The sequence below is a fragment of the Schistocerca piceifrons genome, chromosome 7, assembly GCF_021461385.2.
Source record: "Schistocerca piceifrons isolate TAMUIC-IGC-003096 chromosome 7, iqSchPice1.1, whole genome shotgun sequence".
In the NCBI taxonomy this organism is placed as follows: domain Eukaryota; kingdom Metazoa; phylum Arthropoda; class Insecta; order Orthoptera; family Acrididae; genus Schistocerca; species Schistocerca piceifrons.
This window is the reverse complement of record NC_060144.1, coordinates 215,439,759-215,461,905: the sequence shown is the minus strand read 5'-3', so window position 1 is coordinate 215,461,905 and position 22,147 is coordinate 215,439,759. Positions and strand designations below refer to the sequence as shown.

General features: G+C 45.9%; 1 protein-coding gene across 1 annotated transcript in view; it reads left to right on the top strand.

The window, feature by feature from the left end:
• LOC124805558 (putative methyltransferase NSUN7) overlaps positions 1 to 22,147 on the top strand; it is a 159,669-nt gene that overhangs the window by 37,783 nt on the left and 99,739 nt on the right. The window contains exons 3-4 of the mRNA XM_047266125.1: positions 4,175 to 4,458; positions 12,400 to 12,586. Of these exons, the coding sequence (XP_047122081.1) occupies positions 4,175 to 4,458; positions 12,400 to 12,586 (471 nt within the window). The remainder of the gene's footprint in view (positions 1 to 4,174; positions 4,459 to 12,399; positions 12,587 to 22,147) is intronic.

Below are 22,147 nucleotides of genomic sequence, written 5' to 3'. Positions count from 1 at the left end.
CCAGTTGCTTCGCCCACCACACACTGCTGCACACAGTCTGGCCTCAGCAGCCAGAGACTGTGGTCGTGTGTGCGTGAGTTGCGTTTCATTGAGTGTATTTGTGTGTCTGTGTGTGTGTGTGTGTGTGTGTGTGTGTGTGTGTGTGTTTGTTACTGATGAAGGCCTTTTCGAGCGAAAGCTTATTTGCTGATAGTCTTTTGTTGTGTCTACCTGCAACTCAGCATCTTTGCTCTATGGTGAGTAGCAGTTATTGTTTTCATAATATTGTCATTATTCCAGCCTGGATTTTCCATTGTTTAACACTTAATAAAAGGCATCCCTTGCTCTGGGCGCCCATACAGTAGTTTGTAAGGGAGGAGGGACTAGATGTGAGGGGTGTGGAGTGCTTTTAATATTTTGGAAGACGAATGGCGATTTGTAAGAAGCCATAAAAAAGTTTCAGTTTCGACTCTGTTGAAACACTGCGTAATACCGACATTTAAATAATTTCCTTGAAAGGAGAACAGCGGAGTACCTATATTTTTTCCTTTCCCTGGGAGCCAGGGAGGAGGATGTACGTCTTCGCCTTGCCCCTGTGTATGGGTGACCTTGTCCCATGGAACGATAATTATTTGCTGTTTACTCAAAAGTAGTTAAGGATTTTCCTACGATCCTCGCTGTTACAGCGCCATTTCTCAACGAAGCCACGACCAGGTGTGTCCACTACAGTGAAAGAGACGTCTGTACAAGATGCGTGGTCAGCACCTTACCGATAAATAGTGCGAGATGGTTCTGATGTAGTTCAGTTCCAACAACCTCCCTCGCGTGCACGGCTAATCTGCGTTACTCCAACGAGTGGAAGGTGTTGTAGGACGATAGGAATGTAAGCAGAGGGGGATGGAAGCCCCATCGATGGAGCTGTCTTACAGTGGTGTGCCTCCACTTATTGTTGTACCGGTTTTAAATATCGAAAGATATCACAGTTGAATGCTATCTTTGTAAGACAGCCAAATGCACAGCACCTACAGCAGGCTCAGTTTCACGAAATTGGATCAATGCCCCCTGAGTCCACATTGAGTGCAGCTAAGGACCTTCCTGGTTTCTAGTATTCGGATCAGACTGTCTCTGTAGACTAAATCGGAAACGGTTAATGGCGGACCCAGATTAATTCTTGCATCGCTGTACTTGCAATTCCATATTGCAACAAATAACTCGGTTGATCATAAAAGATCACATGTCCCCGGCTTCAGAAACAATCTAGGGAAGCAGCACCTGTGCGCCAGAGGGCAAGAGGCTTCTACATTCCACGACTTGTGGCCGATTACTCGGTTTCGCTGGTTCCAAACTAGCCCACTAAATTGCTTAAGTTTTATTAAAGATATTTAAAATCCGTCTTTGCAGCTACTGGAAAATGCATCTATAAATTTTCGATTTATTTAAAATATCGACAGTGGTAGCATTCTTGTCTGATTTACGGTTACATCTAGGCATTTGTTAGGTATTTTTGAGTTTGGTACTGATGTTTCTGACCTAATTTCACGTTGATTTGCAGCACTACATATTTCTTGTCATAAAATACGACTATATGTATAGTCACTAGCGGCTGTTTATTTTCTCCCCGTAAAATGTGCTATCTCTGTTTTTTGATTGCCTTTAATAATTCCAGAGCTACTGCAGTCACTGCGGCCGCACAAATGAAGACTCTGAATTATTTAATATTTAGCCGTTTCAGAAAATCTGCCGCAGGAGGAACAATAGGCATTTTCATCCAAAAAAATGGTTCAAATGGCTCTGAGCACTATGGGACTTAAGATCTGAGGTCATCAGTCCCCTAGAACTTAGAACTACTTAAACCTAACTAACATAAGGACATCACACACATCCATCCCCAGGGCAGGATTCGAACCTGTGACCGTAGCGGTCGCACGGTTCCAGACTGAAGCGCCTAGAACCGCTCGGCCACACCGGCCGGCGCGAAGTAACAACCGCAGCTGAAACAAGACCAGGTAGACTACATGTACTAGCGGACAGGGACCGTCGAGCATTGCTGATATTAGTAGTAAAATGTTGCAAGAAATCAGCAAAAGGAATCATTCTTGAGTTCCAAACTGCTACTAGCAGTCCAGTTGGCACAATGACGTTGCGTGTGGAGTTAAAAAGAATGGGGTACTATGGTCGAACAACCCCTCAAAAGCCATACATTTCTATAGTCAGTCCTAAGTGACGTATGACGTGCTGGAAAGAGTAACGCCATAGATCATTACAAACGAGTGATTTTGAAAGATGAGTCACACTATATACTGTGGCAATCCGATGGAAGGGTTTGCGTTTGGCGAAAGCCTGGAGAACTTTATCTGCCATCACGTGTAGTGCCAACAGTGAAGTACAGAGGAAGTCGTGTTATGGTGTGGGAGTGTTTTTCGTGATTGGGGTGTGGTCCCCTTATTTTCTTCTTTTCCTGGTGACATCGGCGGAGGTTCGGTATGGCTATTGACGGATTTGTCATGGTTAATTTAAGGAGTGGCTAAACGTCCTCCCGGTCTCCACCCCATTACGATTCCCCCCCCCCCCCCCCCTCTCCCTAGGACGGATGATTTGCACCCTAACTGCCTTCGTGTACTTGCATGCACGTGAAAATAAATGAAATTGTTCTAAAAGTTTGAGAAGCGTGTAACTGAGGCAGGACCTGGGACCCAGCCCAGTATTCACCTTGTGAGATGTGGGAAACCGCCTGCAAACCACATACAGGCTAGCTGGCACGCGGATTCGCGTCGTTAATCTTCCGGGTGGTTTCAATCCGGGGCCGCTACACCTCATTGTCCCAGAAGCAGCTCTTTAACACACAAAACTAACTGGGTGGATGTGTGATCCCCTTACCATACTTGAGAAAACGTTCGATGTGTGCTGTGTACAATAGAGTAACTATTTGGAGATAATGACAGTTTGTAACAGCTTGACAGTGCACTTTGACATAAAGCAGTAAGTGTGAGGGAATTTGCCGGCCGGAGTGGCCGAGCGGTTCTAGGCGCTACAGTCTGGAACCTCGCGACCGCTACGGTCGCAGGTTCGAATCTTGCCTCGGGCATGGTTGTGTGTGATGTCCTTAGGTTAGTTAGGTTTAAGTAGTTCTAAGTTATAGGGGACTGATGACCTCAGAAGTTAAGTCCCATAGTGCTCAGAGCCATTTTGTGAGGGAATCTTCTGAAACTGACCTACCTGCCCAGCGTCCTAACTCGAATCCAATGGAACATCTTAGGGATGAGTTAGAACGTTGACTTCGCGCCAGACCCCAGAGTCCAAGATCACTACCTTCTCTGGATTCATCTCTCACTGAGAACTGGGCTACCATCCCACCACAGGCATTGAAAGATGCCTCTGCCAGATTTCAAGCTGTTATAAATGCGAAGGGCGAACACAGCCCATATTAATGTCCACTAATATGTGTCTGGCCCACCCGATTGGCCGTGCGGTCTAACGCACGGCTTTCCGGGCGGGAAGGAGCGCCGGTCCCCAGCACGAATCCGCCTGGCGGATTTGTGTCGAGGTCCGGTGAGCCGGCCAGTCTGTGGATACTTTTTAGGCGGTTTTCCATCTGCCTCGGCAAATGCAGGCTGATTCCCCTTATTCCGCCTCAGCTACACAATGTCGGCGATTGCTGCGCAAACAGGTTCTCGACATACGCGTACACCACCATTACCCTACCACGCAAACATAGGGGTTACACTCGTCTGGTGTGAGACGTTCCCTCGGGGAGGGGGGGGGGGGGGTCCACCGGGGGCCGAACCGCACATTAACCCTGGGTTCGGTGTGGGGCGGCGGAGGGGTGAAGTGGACTGCGGTAGTCGTCGTGGCGTTGTGGACCACTGCGGCTGCGGCGGGGACGGAGCCTCTCCGTCGTTTCTAGGTCCCCGGTTAACATAATATGTGTCTGGATACTTGTAATCAGATAGTGTGCACTGGCAAACACCTGCTGTCATAGGGACATCAGAAACCCTTAATCCAGTCATCTCGAGCACCACCCATTAGAAATATTTCGGGACGGACTGCCAACCATCTGCCAGCCGAACAAACAACCCCCGTCTTCCGGACAGCGGGAAATGGTTCTACGTTCGTCTACAGCGCGGCTACGAAATTGTATGTTGTTGTTATACAGTGGGTCGTGGGGCATGGCACTAACGCCACATGCTGCCGACAGCTGCGGGGCCAGCGCAGCCAGGTGTGGCTGCTGCTGTTCGACCTGTGGCAGCGCGACTTCAAAGCGCGGGAGCCGGCGCCCCTTCTGGCGCAGGCCGGGCTCGCCGACGCCGAGGCGGCGCTGTGGGCGGCGCACGTGCGCCTGGCGGCCGCGCTCGCGCGTATGCGCATCAAGCACCGCGCGCCGCGCCTCGAGCTGCTGCTGCCGCCGCACCTGCGCGACCACCGCGTCGTCGCCATCGACAGCGCCTTCGTCTCCGCCTGGCTCAACCCCTTTCGCACCAGGTGAGCCTCAGCCGCACCTCACTGCCTGAACCTCCTCAACCGCCACTGCTGGCCGTGTGGCAGCTTCAGTCTACAAGTGTGTTAGGATCCTTAAGCGAGAAAAGTACCTGATAGAGAGATGGAGCCTCTCCACGCCCGCACCAACATGGTGACCAAACCAAAAGTTCTACTACACCTCCGTCAACATGTTAGTTATCTACATCTACATCTACATCTACATCTACATGATTACTCTGCAATTCACATTTAAGTGCTTGGGAGGGGGTTCATCGAACCACAATCATACTATCTCCCTACCATTCCACTCCCGAACAGTGTGCAGGAAAAACGAACACCTAAACCTTTCTGTTCGAGCTCTGATTTCTCTTATTTTATTTTGATGATCATTCCTACCTACGTAGGTTGGGCTCAACAAAATATTTTCGCATTCGGAAGAGAAAGTTGGTGACTGAAATTTCGCAAATAGATCTCGCCGCGACGAAAAAGTCTTTGCTTTAATGACTTCCATCCCAACTCATTCCTACCTACGTAGGTTGGGCTCAACAAAATATTTTCGCATTCGGAAGAGAAAGTTGGTGACTGAAATTTCGCAAATAGATCTCGCCGCGACGAAAAACGTCTTTGCTTTAATGACTTCCATCCCAACTCGCGTATCATATCTGCCACACTCTCTCCCCTACTACGTGATAATACAAAACGAGCTGCCCTTTTTTTGCACCCTTTCGATGTCCTCCGTCAATCCCACCTGGTAAGGATCCCACACCGCGCAGCAATATTCTAACAGAGGACGAACGAGTCTAGTGTAGGCTGTCTCTTTAGTGGCCTTGTTGCATCTTCTAAGTGTCCTCCCAATGAAACGCAACCTTTGGCTCGCCTTCCCCACAATATTATCTATGTGGTCTTTCCAACTGAAGTTGTTCGTGATTTTTACAGCCAGGTACTTAGTTGAATTGACAGCCTTAAGAATTGTACTATTTATTGAGTAATCGAATTCCAACGGATTTCTTTTGGAACTCACGTGGATCACCTCACACTTTTCGTTATTTAGCGTCAACTGCCACCTGCCACACCATACAGCAATCTTTTCTATATCGCTTTGCAACTGATACTGGATAGGTGGATCACAGGATGCTGGGCTGTGATGTTATCCGTGCATCTGGGTAAGACTACGCATTAACACGGTCCATCAGGTGATAGATAGTGGACGAAACGCGAATGAGGGTAGCAATTTGCAGAGCAGAGGGAAAAAAGTGCCAAGGCTCGTGCCGTGGGAAAAAAACCTCTGCGACAGTGGAATGGGTAGCAAGAGCAGTAGTGGGTTACTTGCTGCGATAGTTCATACAAGGTTGGGTTTGTTAGTATTGGTATCATGCATCATTACCGTGGCAGGCGATGGCCAGGTATCCGAGTTTGCTGCAGCTGCTGCACTCCTGGAACAATCAGGATCGTTATATATTAGTGGGAGATTGGCCATTGATCATCTCACTGTGTGAGGTGTGTGTGGAGCGTGTCTGAATGTAGTGAACGGTACGGCTTCCCTGCGTGGTGCCAGTTATTCGGCAAGTGTGTTCCAGCTGGATATCCAGTAATGGTGGCTGTTTAACAGGGGCTCACCTGTACTGTTGTCTTTGCGTCAACTTCGCCATAGATGATAGGTCCTTACAAGTATGTCTTTTGGTCTTTTATGTTGCCATCTACGGTTGTGGTCGTAGTTCCCAGATTCAGAACAAACGGGTTCTGTGAATGTCTAGAGTTTCTGTATATAGTCTTGTGGTGAGTTTGTGGATTACCTCCGTGAGAGTCTCAAGTCGGTATTCCCGGTGAAGGTCCGCGATGCGTGTGTATCGTGGAGCATTGCTTATAATTTTGAGTACTTTGTTTTGTATGATCTGCAGACGGCGCAGGCGTGTGGGCGCAGCGTATCCCCAGACAGGGGCTGCGTACGTCATCAGGGGTCGAATAAGTGTCATGTAAATGGACCTCGACACCCTTATGTTCAGTGTGCTACGCCTGTTGAGCATAGGGTAGAGCTGTTTGAGCCTCGCGCTTCCTCGGTTGGTCATGTGTTGTATGTGGTCCCCCCAGAGTAATTTCCGGTCCAGCCAGACACCGAGATCCTTTCTCACGGAAACGTGTTGGGCGTGCGTGTAGAGTTATTGGTCTGCAGTATCGGTGTTTGCGCAGTTGCTTCGGTCTTCTAGTGAACAGAACGGATTCGCACTTGTCGATGTTTACTCTAACACGCCACTTCTCTAACCAAGGATCAGCCACTCTTAGTGCGGTCTGTAAGCGTGACGTAATGTTTGATGGCTTCCAATCTTGCGCGAGTATGTCTGTGTCATCTGCGTAGATTGCCATCGTTGTGTTGTGTGTGGCTGGGAGATCGTTTATGTAGAGGTTAAACAGTAGGGGCCCTAGGATGCTTCCCTGGGGTACTCCCGCGTGTGTACCGTGTCGTGTTGATTGTTTTCCCTGCACGTCAGTGTTGAAACGCCTGTCTGTGAGGTATGAGTCTATGAGACGCACCAGCCCGTCAGGGAACCCCGCGTCGCTGAGTCTGCGAATGTGGCCGTTGTGCCATAGGAAAGTACCTAGGAGGCGCGTAGTAAAGCCCCGAGAGGGCGCAGGCAGAGGGAGAAGGCGCGAAAAAAATGTTCGAAATTCTGAAGTTCGATTAATTCAATACAATTACAATTGAGTACCAGAGTCGAATGCAGGACTTTGACGGAGGGTGGTTGGGGAAAGGCGGCAGAGCTCATAGAAAATTTGTGTCACCAAATTCTCTAGAGTAAACGAAGAGTCTTCTTAATCAGTTACAATACTAACTACAGTTGCGAGTAATTTTCGAGACAGTTTTCTTTTTAGATTAAGAAGAACTGAGTGTAGTTCTGGAGGAGGTTCAAACCCTATAGCCACTCCTCTGGATTCACCTCTGTAGAGTACTTACCTGGTTTGTTAGCCACTGTCCTGGGAACATACAGGTATATGAAACACGCAAAAACTGAAGAAATATTTTTGCAAATAAAATTCAAGTTTTGTATCTCGCTTTGTTCCATTTTACACTTCGCTGTCCAATGTCCTCACAGAAATCATTTGCATCTTGTCGCGAAGAATTCTACTTTTTGAATTCAATCATTTTTTCTATTATCTCTCCACCTTCTCTTTCAAAGATGGGCTTCAACCTAGAACCGTTGATTATAAGCTCACACATATGTCTCTCAGCAATGACGGGTTCAAAATGGTTCAAACGATGGCCCTGAGCACTATGGAACTTAACATCTGAGGTCATCAGTCCCCTAGACTTAGAACTACTTAAACCTAACTAACCTAAGGACATCACACACATCCATGCCCGAGGCAGGATTCGAACCTGCGACCGTAGCGGTTGCGCGGTTCCAGACTGAGGCGCCTAGAATCGCTCGGCCACAACGGCCGGCTGTTGACGGGTTCAAAAGCAAGAAAATAGATACAAAAAACCATTTTTTTAAGAATATTGACTTCTGAATTTTACAGCTTTTTGTCATTAACTGTGTTCATGTTTTACGATCACATATTCAATTCTGACAATTTTAAATAGGTTTTTACAACGAGTTTATTTATTTTCACATATAAAGTTTTTGATCAGACGAACGACATGGTTACATATTTCGGTATCATTTACTAATAAAATAGCATGAAAAGTACAATTTCACAGGGGCGTTATGTAAATCGTCTCCAAATGACACATTTCTCTTTAAAAATTAACAATAAAAGCGCAATTTACAAATAAGCAAAATTTATACATCTACTGAGAAAAAATATATCGTGACACAACAGTTAAATTAATAGAACTTCATTTATGAAAGAAGTGTTTATTTAAATTTTTTACACAAGTTCAAGAAAATATGATTGAATTACAGGGAAGGATCCCTATCTTACATGTGGTCAGAGTTTTGTTGGTTATTAATCTCCTGTACAGGTCGTCAGAGCTCAATACTGTTTAATGAAGTACAACATCGACTACCTCTTGATCACCAATACTAAACAGCCCGATCCACTCAATGCTATCGGCTGACGTAGTGTGAAGGCGGCAACTGTGGCTAAAGCAGCTGTCGCACTTAACTGAGCCAGACTCCTGCTTGCTTTGGTGTTCATTGTGCTCAGATTCAAAGTCCATAGTATCCTCGGAGAAGAAACGCCCTGCATCAGTCCTAGCAGCGAAATGTCCCTCACGGAGCCCAGCGGCAGTCTCTACCATTCCCGTAGCATTCTGCCAAAATTGCTGCATCGTGTAGGCCACCTCCCATCCTTCATCTCGCAGTCGAATTATTTTCCCTACGTCGACATAACATTATATTTTCCCAAAGTGACAGACACATATACTTGGAATAAAACTCCCCATCCAAAGCATTCTTGCATTATCCTTAGTTACTTCTTGTTTCTGCTGCATCTGCAGACAGTGGGTCCTGCCGAATAGTCAGTTTGTCATGCCACTTTGACTGGGATCTTATTGTCTTGAACCACATAAGAAAATGGGCGCTGGATCTCCATCAGATCCTCCTGGGCGCTCCAGTAGGGCTTGGAACACGCTGTTATCGATTTTTCCGGTATCTGTCTGATGGTTCCAGTGGCTTTGAGCGGCGCTTTACAATGCTGTCAACGTATTTCTAACCAATAGTACAGGAATAAGTGGTGCAGTTGTTTAGCACTGCTCCTGTTCACAGCGATTCTAGATTCGAGACCCTGACCTTGTTCAGCACGTGTCATTTCCTTACACAAGTGTGCAGTATGTAACAGTTTGTTGACTGGTGAGTGCATTTCACATGTCTGCACATTGGATGTTGTGCGCTACTTATGTTGGTCTTCAGCGTTCATAATATCCACCAACACCTGCAGTTAGTTACTCAGTACGTGGTGTTCATCATGGACTGTGCGGATGGTCCCGGCGGAGGTTCAAGTCCTCCCTCGGGCATGGGTGTGTGTGTTTGTCCTTAGGATAATTTAGGTTAAGTAGTGTGTAAGCTTAGGGACTGATGACCTTTGCAGTTAAGTCCCATAAGTTTTCACACACATTTGAACACTACCTACCGAGATGCTGCAGGAGCGTCTCTGTTGCACCTGCTGTGTTCAGCCAAGCATTGCTTTGAAGAAGAACACGCATATCATTTACATTATATGGGCTGCTTGAAATCAGGTGGAAGCCTCCGGCAGAAGGAACCGAATGACAGCACTTGGTGGGAGATTCTGTTGCTCTGCGCATCTTTGTGTCCTCACTGTGCTCTCAGAACTGAAAAGTGCGACGTAACGCGATCGACAGGACACTAGAGAAGCTGCGCAGCAAATCACAAAGCTTCATCGGACTTTCATTGTGGTTTTACTTTCGCGACCGATTGTAGGTTGAACGAAAGAAAAAGCGCTCGTATTTGTATTAAGTTTACCTTTAAGCAGCATTTGAGTTGTGGTTTGTCAGGCTTTCTTGGCGCCCCTACTGTAGTTACACTTCTCGGGTTTGCCACCGGATTAACACTGTGCATCTCCCACAATATTTCTTCGAAGCAGCTTTTCGATGTTATCGGATGGTGGTGGTCATTCTCGTCACTGTTGCAACACTCGAGTGATGGTAATCGCGCCTCGGCGTCGAAATTTATCGTATCCGCAAGCAGGAATTGTGGGTACACGGAAAAGTGCTCACAGTTGCACGAAAGTAGTGTTCACAGGGACAGTTGTCGGGAGACGAAAAGATGCCATCCCTGCGTGCGTATTAGGCGATGACGGTGCTGCAGAATGCTGCTGCGGTTAAAAGCCGAAATAACTTTGTAATGCTCTGCATCGGGTCAAAAATTGGAGGTTTTTGTGTCTCCCGTTTTAATTTAATGGCCGCCAGTGGCGAATTCCACGCAACACCTAGTTGAAATTCCGCATCCCTGTCTGCGGCCGGTCCGGCCAGTGCTGCTTAGGGCAGTGGTTTCCAAAAGGTGGTCCGCGGGCCCCCGGGGGTCCGCGAGCTATGCCAAAGGGGTCCGCAAGATGCTATCAGAATAAAAAATATATTAAATATATTTCGTATGATAACAGATTTTTTGTTTTGGCCGCTTCCTGCATGAGCAGAGCTTTAGCGAACGCTAACTTCTGCGTCTAGCGTCTTCCTAGAGTGTAAGGAGATCGGCAGTGTGCATGAGCAACTTCTTATTCATACGGAAGTAAGATGGCTTTCTCGAGGTAAGATCTTGTCAAGGTTTTTTGAACTTAGAGACGAGGTTCGTTTCTTCCTTCTTGACACAAAGTACGCGGATATTCTCACTAATTTCTCTTGGCTTTGCTCAGTTGCGTACTTAACTGATGTGTTTGAACACTTGAATGTGTTAAATTTCAGTTTACAAGGGAAAAATGTAGACATGTTCAAAGCTGAGGATAAGCTTAGTGCTATGGTCAAAAAGCGTCAGATCTGGGCGTCAAGGATAAACGAGTCACTAACTAACTTTTCTACTTTAAAACAACTCTTGGAGTCATCAGAGGAGAGTTTGACTGACCAGATCAAGATCATTGTAGCCGAGCATCTACGCAGCGTAGCCATACTTTTAGAGAGTATTTCCCTAAACCTGACTCTGACGACTGGATTAGAAATCCCTTCAGCTGTGAAGAAATAGACAAAATCCAAGGCCTCACTGAAGAAGAGCAAGATCAACTTGTGGATCTGTCCAGCTGTGGTACGATGATAAACATTTTCATCAGTGACAAAATTACGGACTTCTGGGCATCAGAACTCACGAACTACAAGAAACTTGGATATAAAGCAATGAAAAAGATTCTTCCATTTGCAGACACATATCGGTGTGAGCAAGCATTTTCTTCCATGTTGAAGAATACTCAGTATTGTAGAACACTCAGTATAAGGTCGTTTATTGAAACTTAACTACACTTCTCGAACAACCACTATATGCACACAAAGAAAACAAATATCATGTAGACGACTATTCATCAAGAGCGTCGGTGAGGTCCGTCGGAGCTGGTCCTAGCTCGGCGAGGAACTGACTGTACTGCTGTTGCGCTGGCCTTATAAAGTTGGCAGAGGTCGGCGGAGTACTCCATCTTTCCCTGTGTCTGTGAGGCGACCTCTGCAGAAAAAGGTTCGCATTAGTCTCTAGCAAGTTCTGTTTATTTTGAAGAATCGGCTTCCTCTCGGTTGCGCCTGCAAGTGCTAGTGTATGTTATATGGTACACAGGGGTGTCTTGAGTGTAGTCTGCCTGGCAGACATGCGGTCGGATTTCAGAGTGAAAGTTTCAAGATTGGAACCTAATATTTCAGAAATAATGGACTCAAAGGTCAGATTGAACTCATCTCATTAAGAACTGAAAATTAAAACTAAGTGTCTACTGATTGGGCACTCTGTTGTAACTGTATTTTTTCAAATAAATAATACCTTGTATGAAATTAGTGTTTTCTTATTTTTCACACGTGTCTACTCAATGCAATCTCAAGTGTAGCGCACTTGAAAGACCAATACACTCAGTTTTAATTTTTTCCTGTCACTTTCAGTTCATACTGAATTTTTATTTTTTTAAGGAGTTTGTTATACTTAACAACCAGATTTGAAGACAAAGATTTTGAGCAATAATCAAAAATTGAAAAAGTTTGAAGCTCAATATTTTTTCAATGATGAATATGTCAATGTTTTTTCTAAGTACCAAAAATGGGAAAAGTATAAAAAGACTTAATTTGGCTGTTTTAGGTAATAATTGATACTGTGATGTAACAAGGAACCAATCATGCTCGAGGAGGGGGTCCTCGAGAAAATTTTGTTGGGAACCCCTGGCTTAGGGCATGCCACCGCTGTAGACGTATTCAGCATTCGCTGTCACTTGTGGGCCGATAAAGTGCTCGAAATTGCCTCGACTGTTGGGGGGCAAAGTCTATGTGACAGGCATCGATTACAAAATGAGAGCGCGTGGTATATGTTACAGAGACAAGGTGCCCCTGCAGCTGCTGGAGGAGGCGGGTCTGCGGCCGCTGGCGGTGGGCGAGTTCCACCTCACACGGGACACCTTCACGGCCGACGGCGCCTGTCCCAGGGTCATCCTGTTCCACCCAGACCGGCGCGCCGACCTGGCCCAGAGCCGCGTCGTGCGCGATTACCAGCTCATCCTGCAGGTACCAGGGATGTGCTGTCCCTGAGTAGCCTCCATTTTTAAGCCTATGTTGTAAATGTATCTTCACATGGGTCACAGAAATTGCATATTGACAAAAATATAGCCCAGCAACATTGCCGGTAATAGAACTGCAGCTACATATTCGGCAACATTGTCGGCAACTGTTGCCGGCAATGTTTGCGCGAGAAGTATTTCCAAGGATAACATTGTGGCCGCAAAATGGACGAAAGCTATTGGAATGATTTGAAGTGGAATGATCATACAAAATTAATTGTTAGTAAGCCGGGTGCCAGGTTGAGATTCATTGGGAGTGTCCTTACAAAACGTAGTCCATCAACAAAGGAGGTGGCTTACAAAACACTCGTTCGACCTATACTTGATTATTGCTCATCAGTGTGGGATCCGTTCCAGGTCGGGTTGTCAGAGGAGAAAATCCAAAGAAGAGCGGCGCGTTTCGTCACACGGTTATTTGGTAAGCGTGATAGCGTTATGGAGATGTTTAGCAAACTCAAGTGGCAGACTCTGCAAGAGAGGAGCTCTGCATCGCGATGTAGCTTGCTGTCCAGGTTTCGAGAGGGTGCGTTTCTGGATGAGGTATCGAACATATTGCTTCCCCCTACTTATACCTCCCGAGGAAATCACGAATGTAAAATTAGAGAGAATCGAGCGCGCACGGAGGCTTTCCGGCAGTCGTTCTTCCCGCGAACCATACGCGACTGGAACAGGAAAGGGAGGTAATGACGGTAGCACGTAGAGTGTCCTCCGCCACACACCGTTGGGTGGCTTGCGGAGTATAAATGTAGATGTAGATGTAGAAATGAATCCGGCTCTTCTGTATTTGCATTCCACGAGAAAGAAAGTTAACAAGAAAAAGAGAACACGAGTTTTTCCAACTTCGCGGATTGCTTCCGAGACTAACTCCTGGCGAAACGATGCTCAGTGCAAACAGAGATGGCCAGAATTTGGATACACCAGAAACTCAGCTCATTACCCTGCCTAATACGGTGTAGGAGAACCGCTGACGTTCAAAACACCTTTCAGTCGTCTCGGATTGGATAAATATGGGATCTGTACGATTTTCAGGGGAATCTTACGCCATTCTCCCCTAAGATTATGGCAAGTTCACGTAACGTTGAGTTGGATAGCGTTCACGCGCACTTCTCTCCAAAGTGGTGCACAAAGACTCAATAATACTGAGGTCTACATCTACGTGATTACTCTGCTATTCACAATAAAGTGTCTGGCACAGGGCTCAATGAACCACCTTCAAGTTGTCTCCCTACCATTCCACTCTCGAACGGTACGCGGGAAAAACGAGCATTTTTCTGTGCGAGCCCTGATTTCTCTTATTTTATCGTGATGATCATTTCTCCCTACGTAGGTTGGTGCCAACAGAATGTTTTCGCAATCGGAGGAGAAAACTGGTGATTGAAATTTCATGAGAAGATTCCGTCGCAACTAAAATCGCCTTTGTTTCAATGATTGCCACTCCAATTCACGTATCATGTCGTTGACACTATCTCCCCTATTTCGCGATAATACAAAACGAGCTGCCCTTCTTTGTACTTTTTCGATGTCATCTGTCAGTCCCACCTGATGCGGATCTCACACCGTGCAGCAATATTCCAGAATTGGGCAGACAAGCGTGGTGTAAGCAGTCTCTTTAGTACACTTGTTGCACCTTCTAAGTGTTCTGCCAAATGGTCCGCAGCTCGTGGTCGTGTGGTAGCGTTCTCGCTTCCCACGTCCGGGTTCCCGGGTTCGATTCCCGGCGGGGTCAGGGATTTTCTCTGCCTCGTGATGACTGGGTGTTATGTGCTGTCCTTAGGTTAGTTAGCTTTAAGTAGTTCTAAGTTCTAGGGGACTGATGACCATAGATGTTAAGTCTCATAGTGCTGAGAGCCATTTGAACCTTTTTTTTCTGCCGATGAATCGCAGTCTTTGGTTTGCTCTGCCCACAATATTATCTATGTGATCGTTCCAATTTAGGTTATTTGCATTTGTAATCCCTAAGAATTTAGTTGAATTTACAGCCCTCAGATTTGTGTGACTTATCGCGTAATCGAAATTTAGCTGATTTCTTTTAGTACTCATGTGAATAACTTCACACTTTTCTTTATTCAGGATCAACTGCCACTTTTCGCACAATACAGATAACTTATCTAAATCATTTTGCAAGTCGTTTTGATCATCTGATGACTTTACAAGACGGTAAATGACAGCATCATCTGCAGACAATCTAAGACGGCTACTCCGATTGTCTCCTATGTCGTTAATGTAGATCAGAAACAATAGAGGGCTTATAGCACTTCCTTGGGGAACGCCGGATATTACTTCTGTTTTACTCGATGACTTTCCGTCTATTGCTACGAACTGTGATCTTTCTGACAGGAAATCACGAATCCAGTCGCACAACTGAGGCGATACTGCGTAGGCACGCAGTTTGGTTAGAAGACGCTTGTGAGGAACGGTGTCGTAAGCCTTCTGGAAATCTAAAAATATGGAATCAATTTGACATCCCCTGTCGGTAGCACTTACTACTTCATGACAGTAAAGAGCTAGTTGTGTTTCACAAGAACGATATTTTCTGAATCCGTGCTATGTGTCAAGAAATCGTTTCTTCTAGGTACTTCATAATGTTTGAATACAGTATATGTTCCAAAACCCTACTGCAAATCGACGTTAGTGATATATGCCTGTAAGTCAGCGGATTACTCCTACTTCCCTTGGTGGGTATTGGTGTGACTTGAGCAATTTACCAGTCTTTAGGTACGGATCTTTCTGTGAGCGAGTGGTTGTATATAATTGCTAAATATCGAGCTATTTTATCAGCATACTCTGAGAGGAACCTGACTGGTATACAATCTGGACCGGAGTGCTTGCGTTTATTAAGTGCTTTAACTGCTTTGTTACACCGACGATATCTACTTCTATGTTTCTCATCTTGGCAGTTGTTCTTGATTGGAATTCAGGAATATTTACTTCGTCTCCTTTGGTGAAGGAGTTTCGGAAAACATGTTTAATGACTCTGCTTTAGTGGCATTGCCTTGAATGACTTCACCGTTGTTATCGCGCAGTGAAGGTAATGATTGCGTCCTGCCACTGGTGTGCTTTATGTATGACCAGAATCTCTTTGGGTTTTCTGCCAGATTTCGAGACAGAATTTCGTTGTGGAAATTATTAAAAGCATCTCGCATCGCGCTATATTTCGAACTTCTGTAAAACTTAGCCAATCTTGGGGATTTTGCGTTCTTTTAAATTTTGCATGCTTTTTTTCGTTGCTACTGCAACAACGATCTGACCCGTTTTGTGTACCATGGGCGATCAGTACCATCACTTATTAATTTATGTGGTATATATCTCTCAATTGCTGTCGATACTCTGAAAACATTCCACAACTTTTCTACACTTACATGATCAGATCGGAAGGAGTGAAGACTCCAAGGCGTTAAGACCATTTTTATCAGCTTTTTTAAATAGATATGCTTTGCGTTTCTTTTTGATGGTTGTAAGTGTTACGGTATGCAGTCTAGCAGCAACTGCCTTGTTTTCGCTAATCCCTGTATTCGTCACAATACTCACTATTTGTCCAGAATCATTTGTTGCTAAAAGGTCAAGTATGCTTTCGCAACCATTTACGCTTCGAGTGGGCTCATGAACTAATTGTTCAAAATAATTTTCTGAGAAAGCATTCAGCACAATTTCGGATGACGTTTTATGCCTGCCGCCGGCTTTAAACGTATAATTTTTCCAGCATGTCAAGGGTAGATTGAAGTCACCATCGAATATAATTGTATGAGCAGGGTACTTATTTGAAATGAGACTCAAGTTTTTTTTAACTGTTCAGCAACTATAACTTCTGAGTCGGTGGTCGGTAAAACGATCCAATTAATAGTTTATTCCGATTGTCAGGTATAACTTCTATCCATACTATTTCACACGAACTATCTACTTCACTTTCGCTACAATGCAAACTACCTCTGACAGCAATAAATACTCCACCACCAACTGTATTTAATCTATCCTTTCTGAACACTGTTATATCGTTTGAAAAAATTTCGGCTGAACTTAATTCCGGCTTTAGCCAGCTCTCTGTACCTACAACTATTTCAGCTTCAGTGCTTTCTATTAGGGCTTGGAACTCTGGTTCTTTTCCAACACAGCTACGACAATTTACAACTACAATACCAATCGTTTCTACAACTACCTTACTGTGTTTTACCTGCCCACGTTTAGACGGACGCCTTTTCTGTGGTTCCTTGAGACCCTCTAACCTAAAAAACCGCCCAGTCCCTTCCACACAGCCGCCGCTACCCATGTAGCCGCCTCCTGTGTGTACTGGACTCCTGACCTATTAAGCGGAAAACGGAAACCCATCAGTCGATGGCGCAAGTCAAGGAATCTACAGCCTACACGGTCACAGAACCGCCTGAGCCTCTGATTCAGACCCTCCACTCGGCTCTGCACCAAAGGACCACTGTCGGTTCTATCGACGATGCTGCAGATGGTGAGCTCCGCCTTAATCTCGGAAGCAAGACTGTCAGTCTTTACCGTTTCCGCTAGCTGCCCAAAACCAGACAGAATCTGCTCCAATCCAAAGCGACACACGTCATTGGTACCAACATGAGCCGCCACGTGCAGCTGGCTGCACCCTGTATTCTTCATGGGATCCGGAAGTACCCTTTCCACATTCGGAATGACTCTCCCCGGAATGCACACTGACTTCCTTCCCCTCCTTGGTAGCCATGTTCCTAAGGGTCCACATTATGCCCGTAACGTTTGAGCTCCCAACTACCAGCAAACCCATCCTCTGTGAATTCCCAGACCTTGCGGGTCGAGAAGCTTCCCGTGGAAAAGGGTGGACGATTGCATCCTGCTCAGAGACATCGTCAGCCACAGATAACGCCCGAAACCTGTTCATCAAACGAACCGGGGAGGCCCTACAATCGCTCCTCGGAGAGCTTATCGCTGCCTGCCAGACTTTTCAATGATCTCCCACTCCACCACGGGTGAGGGGTCAACCTCAGAGGAGGCAGCACCCAGGGCAATCACAGCAGTGGACCGATCGGGGGAAACGTGGGACGTAGTCGACGTCCCTCGCATCCCTGCATTCGATCCCCCACAGACGCGCCCCCTGGCAGCAGCCTCAAGCTGTGTGACGGAAGCCAACGCAGCCTGGAGCTGTGAGCGAAGGGTCGCCAACTCAGCCTGCATCTTTACACAACAATCACAGTTCCTATCCATTATTGCAGTCGCTCCTGTTTTAAGTTCGTAAAAATGTGCAAAAAACGCACGGTGTACTCGCCTTATTAGCAGGGGGGAAATCGAAGTGCTCTCTCACTGACAGTCTGACACTGAGCTGTTCTAACCAAACAAACAGAAGCCTGTACGATACGAGGGTAGATACAACGGTCGATAGCAACGGTGGTACTGTACACTACACTGTTATTGAAATGAAAGGTTGTGCCTAGTAAGCTCTCGAACACACAAGAAATTAGGAAAATAAACTAGTAACTACACAGATAACTGAAAATCTACATCTACACCTACATCGACGTGATTACTCTGCTATTTATAATAAAGTGCCTGGAAGGGGGTTCAATGAACCACCTTCAAGCTGTCTCTCTAGTGTTCCACTCTCGAACGGCACGTGGAAAAACGAGCACTTAAATTTTCCTGTGTGAGCCCTGATTTCTCTTATTTTATCATGACGATCATTTCGCCCTATGTTGGTGGGTGGCAACAGAATGTTTTCGATATTGGAGGAGTAAACTGGTGATTGAAATTTTATGAGAAGATCCTGTCGCAACGAAAAACGCCTTTGTTTTAATGATTGCCACTCCAATTCATGTATCATGTCTGTGACACTATCTCCCCTATTTCGCGATAATACAAAACGTGCTGCCCTTCTTTGCACTTTTTCGATGTCATCCATCAGTCCCACCTGATGCAGATCCCACACTGCACAGCAATACTCCAGAATAGGGCGGACAAGCGTGGTGTAAGCAGTCTCTTTAGTAGACCTGTTGCACCTTCAAAGTGTTCTGCCAGTAAATTACGGTCTTTGGTTTGCTCTACCCACAATATTGTCTATGTGATCGTTCCAATTTAGGTTATTTGTAATTGTAATCCCTAAGTATTTAGCTGAATTTACAGCCTTTAGATTTGTGTGAAATATCGTGTAAACGAAATTTAGCTGATTTCTTTTAGTACTCATGTGAATAACTTCATACTTTTCTTTATTCAGGGTCAATTACCACTTTTCGCACCATACAGATATCTTATCTCAATCATTTTGCATGTCCCAGAATGACATTTTCACTCTGCAGCGGAGTGTGCGCTGATATGAAACTTCCTGGCAGATTAAAACTGTGTGCCCGACCGAGACTCGAACTCGGGACCTTTGCCTTTCGCGGGCAAGTGCTCTACCATCTGAGCTACCGGACTCACGGCCGGTACTCACAGCTTTACTTCTGCCAGTATCTCGTCTCCTACCTTCCAAACTTTACAGAAGCTCTCCTGTGAACCTTTCAGAACTAGCACTCCTGAAAGAAAGGATACTGTGGAGACATGGCTTAGCCACAGCCTGGGGGATGTTTCCAGAATGAGATTTTCACTCTGCAGCGGAGTGTGCGCTGATATGAAACTTCCTGGCAGATTAAAACAGTGTGCCCGACCGAGACTCGAACTCGGGACCTTTGCCTTTCCGCTGCAAAGTGAAAATCTCATTCTGAAAACATCCCCCAGGCTGTGGCTAAGCCATGTCTCCACAGTATCCTTTCTTTCAGGAGTGGTAGTTCTGCAAGGCTCGCAGGAGAGGTTCTGTAAAGTTTGGAAGGTAGGAGACGAGATACTGGCAGAAGTAAAGCTGTGAGTACCGGCCGTGAATCGTGCTTCGGTAGCTCAGATGGTAGAGCAGGAGGTTTCATATTTTGCATGTCATTTTGATCATCTGATGACATTACAAGACGGTAAATGACAGAATCCTCTGCAAACAATCTAAGACGGCTACTCAGATTGTCTCCCGTGTCGTTAATATGGATCAGGAAGAATAGAGGGCCTATAACACTTCCTTGGGGAACGCCGGATATTACTTCTGTTTTACTCGATGACTTTCCGTCTATTACTACGAACTGTGACCTTTCTGACAGGAAATCACGAATCCAGTCGCACAACTGAGGCGATACTCCGTAGGCACGCAGTTTGGTTAGAAGATGCTTGTGAGGGACGGTGCCGAAAACCTTAATAAGTCGCTCCTGTTTGAAGCTTGTAAAAATATGTAACAAGCGAACGGCGTACTCGCCTTATTAGTAGAAGGAACTAGCTGTGCGCTCTCGATGACAATCTAACCGACACTGATGACGGGGGTATGCCAGAGTAGCTGCGTAGAAGTACGGTCACAAAAACTGTCCTGAACGAAGGGAGCTGTGTGGACAGGAGCCTTGTTGTCTTGCACCACAGCTTGGGAACAAATATTGTACTAAGGGATGGACCTGATCAGCCCATGGCAGTAATGCAACTCCAGAGAATACCAATGGGGCCCAAATGAGGCAATGCCTCGATGTGGCTGGCCAAACCATCACTGAATCTCCACCATGTTTCACTCTTAGACGTAAGCTCGGCCAGAAACTGAAAATAGTATGAAACAAGACTCATCCGACCAAATATCCTCCTTCCATTGCTCCATGTTGCAGCTTTATGGTTTTGACACCACCATGCATTTATATCAGTGATGGGTGGTCGTGGAATTCCTGCTGGTCCTGCAATTCCCATCTTATAGAGCTACCTTCGTGTTGTTTTTATGCTGACCGGGTTCGCGAGTGTGACATTCAGTTCCATTGAGTTTTGCAGCTGTAGTCCTTTTATTTTTGGTGACAATCCTCGTCAATGACCGTCCATCACGATAACACACACTTTCGTCCGCGTTGTGACTTAGCGGATGATGTTTTTCCGCTTTCGCTGTATGAGGTATTAATCTTCAATACTGTGTCTCTTGAAACACCGAATATTTGGGCTACCATTGTTACAGTAGTGCCCACCATACGAGCAGAAACAATCTGTCCACATTCCAGTCCTCTTAGCGTTGACATAATGGACTCACAACTACGCAGAACACTGTTCGAACCACGACTGACACAACCTATTGAGGGCATTGCACAATGCCGTTCGTAGTCTAATACAACAGAGCCGCCACCTTCTGGTTTGCTTAGCTTATGCATTAATGTTCACGCTTGCATTTCTCGCGGTATTCCCATATTTTCGTCCAACTCCTGTATGTTTAAAAGAATACTGAAGTAGGATTTTGAATACATCGTAAAGGAAACTTTCTGGCAGATTAAAACTGTGTGCCAGACCGAGACTCGAACTCGGTAGTTCGAGTCTCTGTCCGGCACACAGTTTTAATCTGCCAGAAAGTTCCATATCAGCGCACACTCCGCTGCAGAGTGAAAATCTCATTCTGGAAACATCGTAAAGGAGTTCGTCCGGAAATTGTGAAGACCAATACCAATATGAAAGACTGTAGATCAGCTTACAAACTGATTGGCGATACCCTCCCATTTTTCGCTACTCGTGATTCGTGCAAAAGTTCGTTGTGCATTTTCTAGGTGCACTTCTGACCTATATGTCTCTTGGGACCAGACATTTGCAAATCTTTGGCGGAAAAAATCAAGGAATTCATTAACATGTTAAGTATGCCATGAGTATCCTGGGCCTGACAGCGTTCTTTTCGTTTAGGCAAAGTCAGTCCATGGGGACTGACAGCACACTTTTGGTTAAGAAGACGTCATTGCGTAGGAACGCCATTGTCTAGAGTAAAAAACAAATTTTTGAAGTTCCAGCATACTGATGGAAGATAGGGCCAGCAACCTTTTTTTTTCCTTTATTGAGTTTCGATTCCCCCGAATGGGGCGGGCCAGCAGCAGCTTAGTACGCTTCTCTTCAGCCAACAGAATTTGTTTTAAAACAACGAAGATAATAAATAATGAAAGCAGGCAATGAAATTGGTGACTTAAACGGTAAAATGGCGGAAAATTCTGGAACTTAAAACATAAAACAAAGGGTTGGTGATGCTAATAAAATACACAGGAAGCAGAGAGGTAAAATAATAGACAGACAATTAAAAAACACGGCGACAGTCTGGTTTCTGTTTGCAAGAGATATAAAAATCACACCCAGTGACAGCATGATTTCTGTTCACAACACTTTGGAAAGACGCACAACACTGAACACTCACTTGAACACTGCACTAAAAAGTATGCAGAAATATGACACACCACAGCCGAGGGCAGATGGGGGGAACCTGGAGAGATGATGGGAGAGGAAAGGAGGAAGGAGAGGAAAAACGAAGTGGGGGGGGGGGAGGAGCCAACGGAGGACGTGGACTCATAAGAGTGGGGGGGGGGGGGGACTGGGCAGACAGGAGAGGAAGTTGGGAAAGGCAGTGGAGGGAAATGCAAAAGGAATCGTGGGGGGGAGGGGGAGGAAGGGAGGCAGAGAGAGGGTAGGTGGGGAAAAAACAGGATGGAAGGAGGGGAAGAGGGAGCCCCGGGAAAGGACAGAG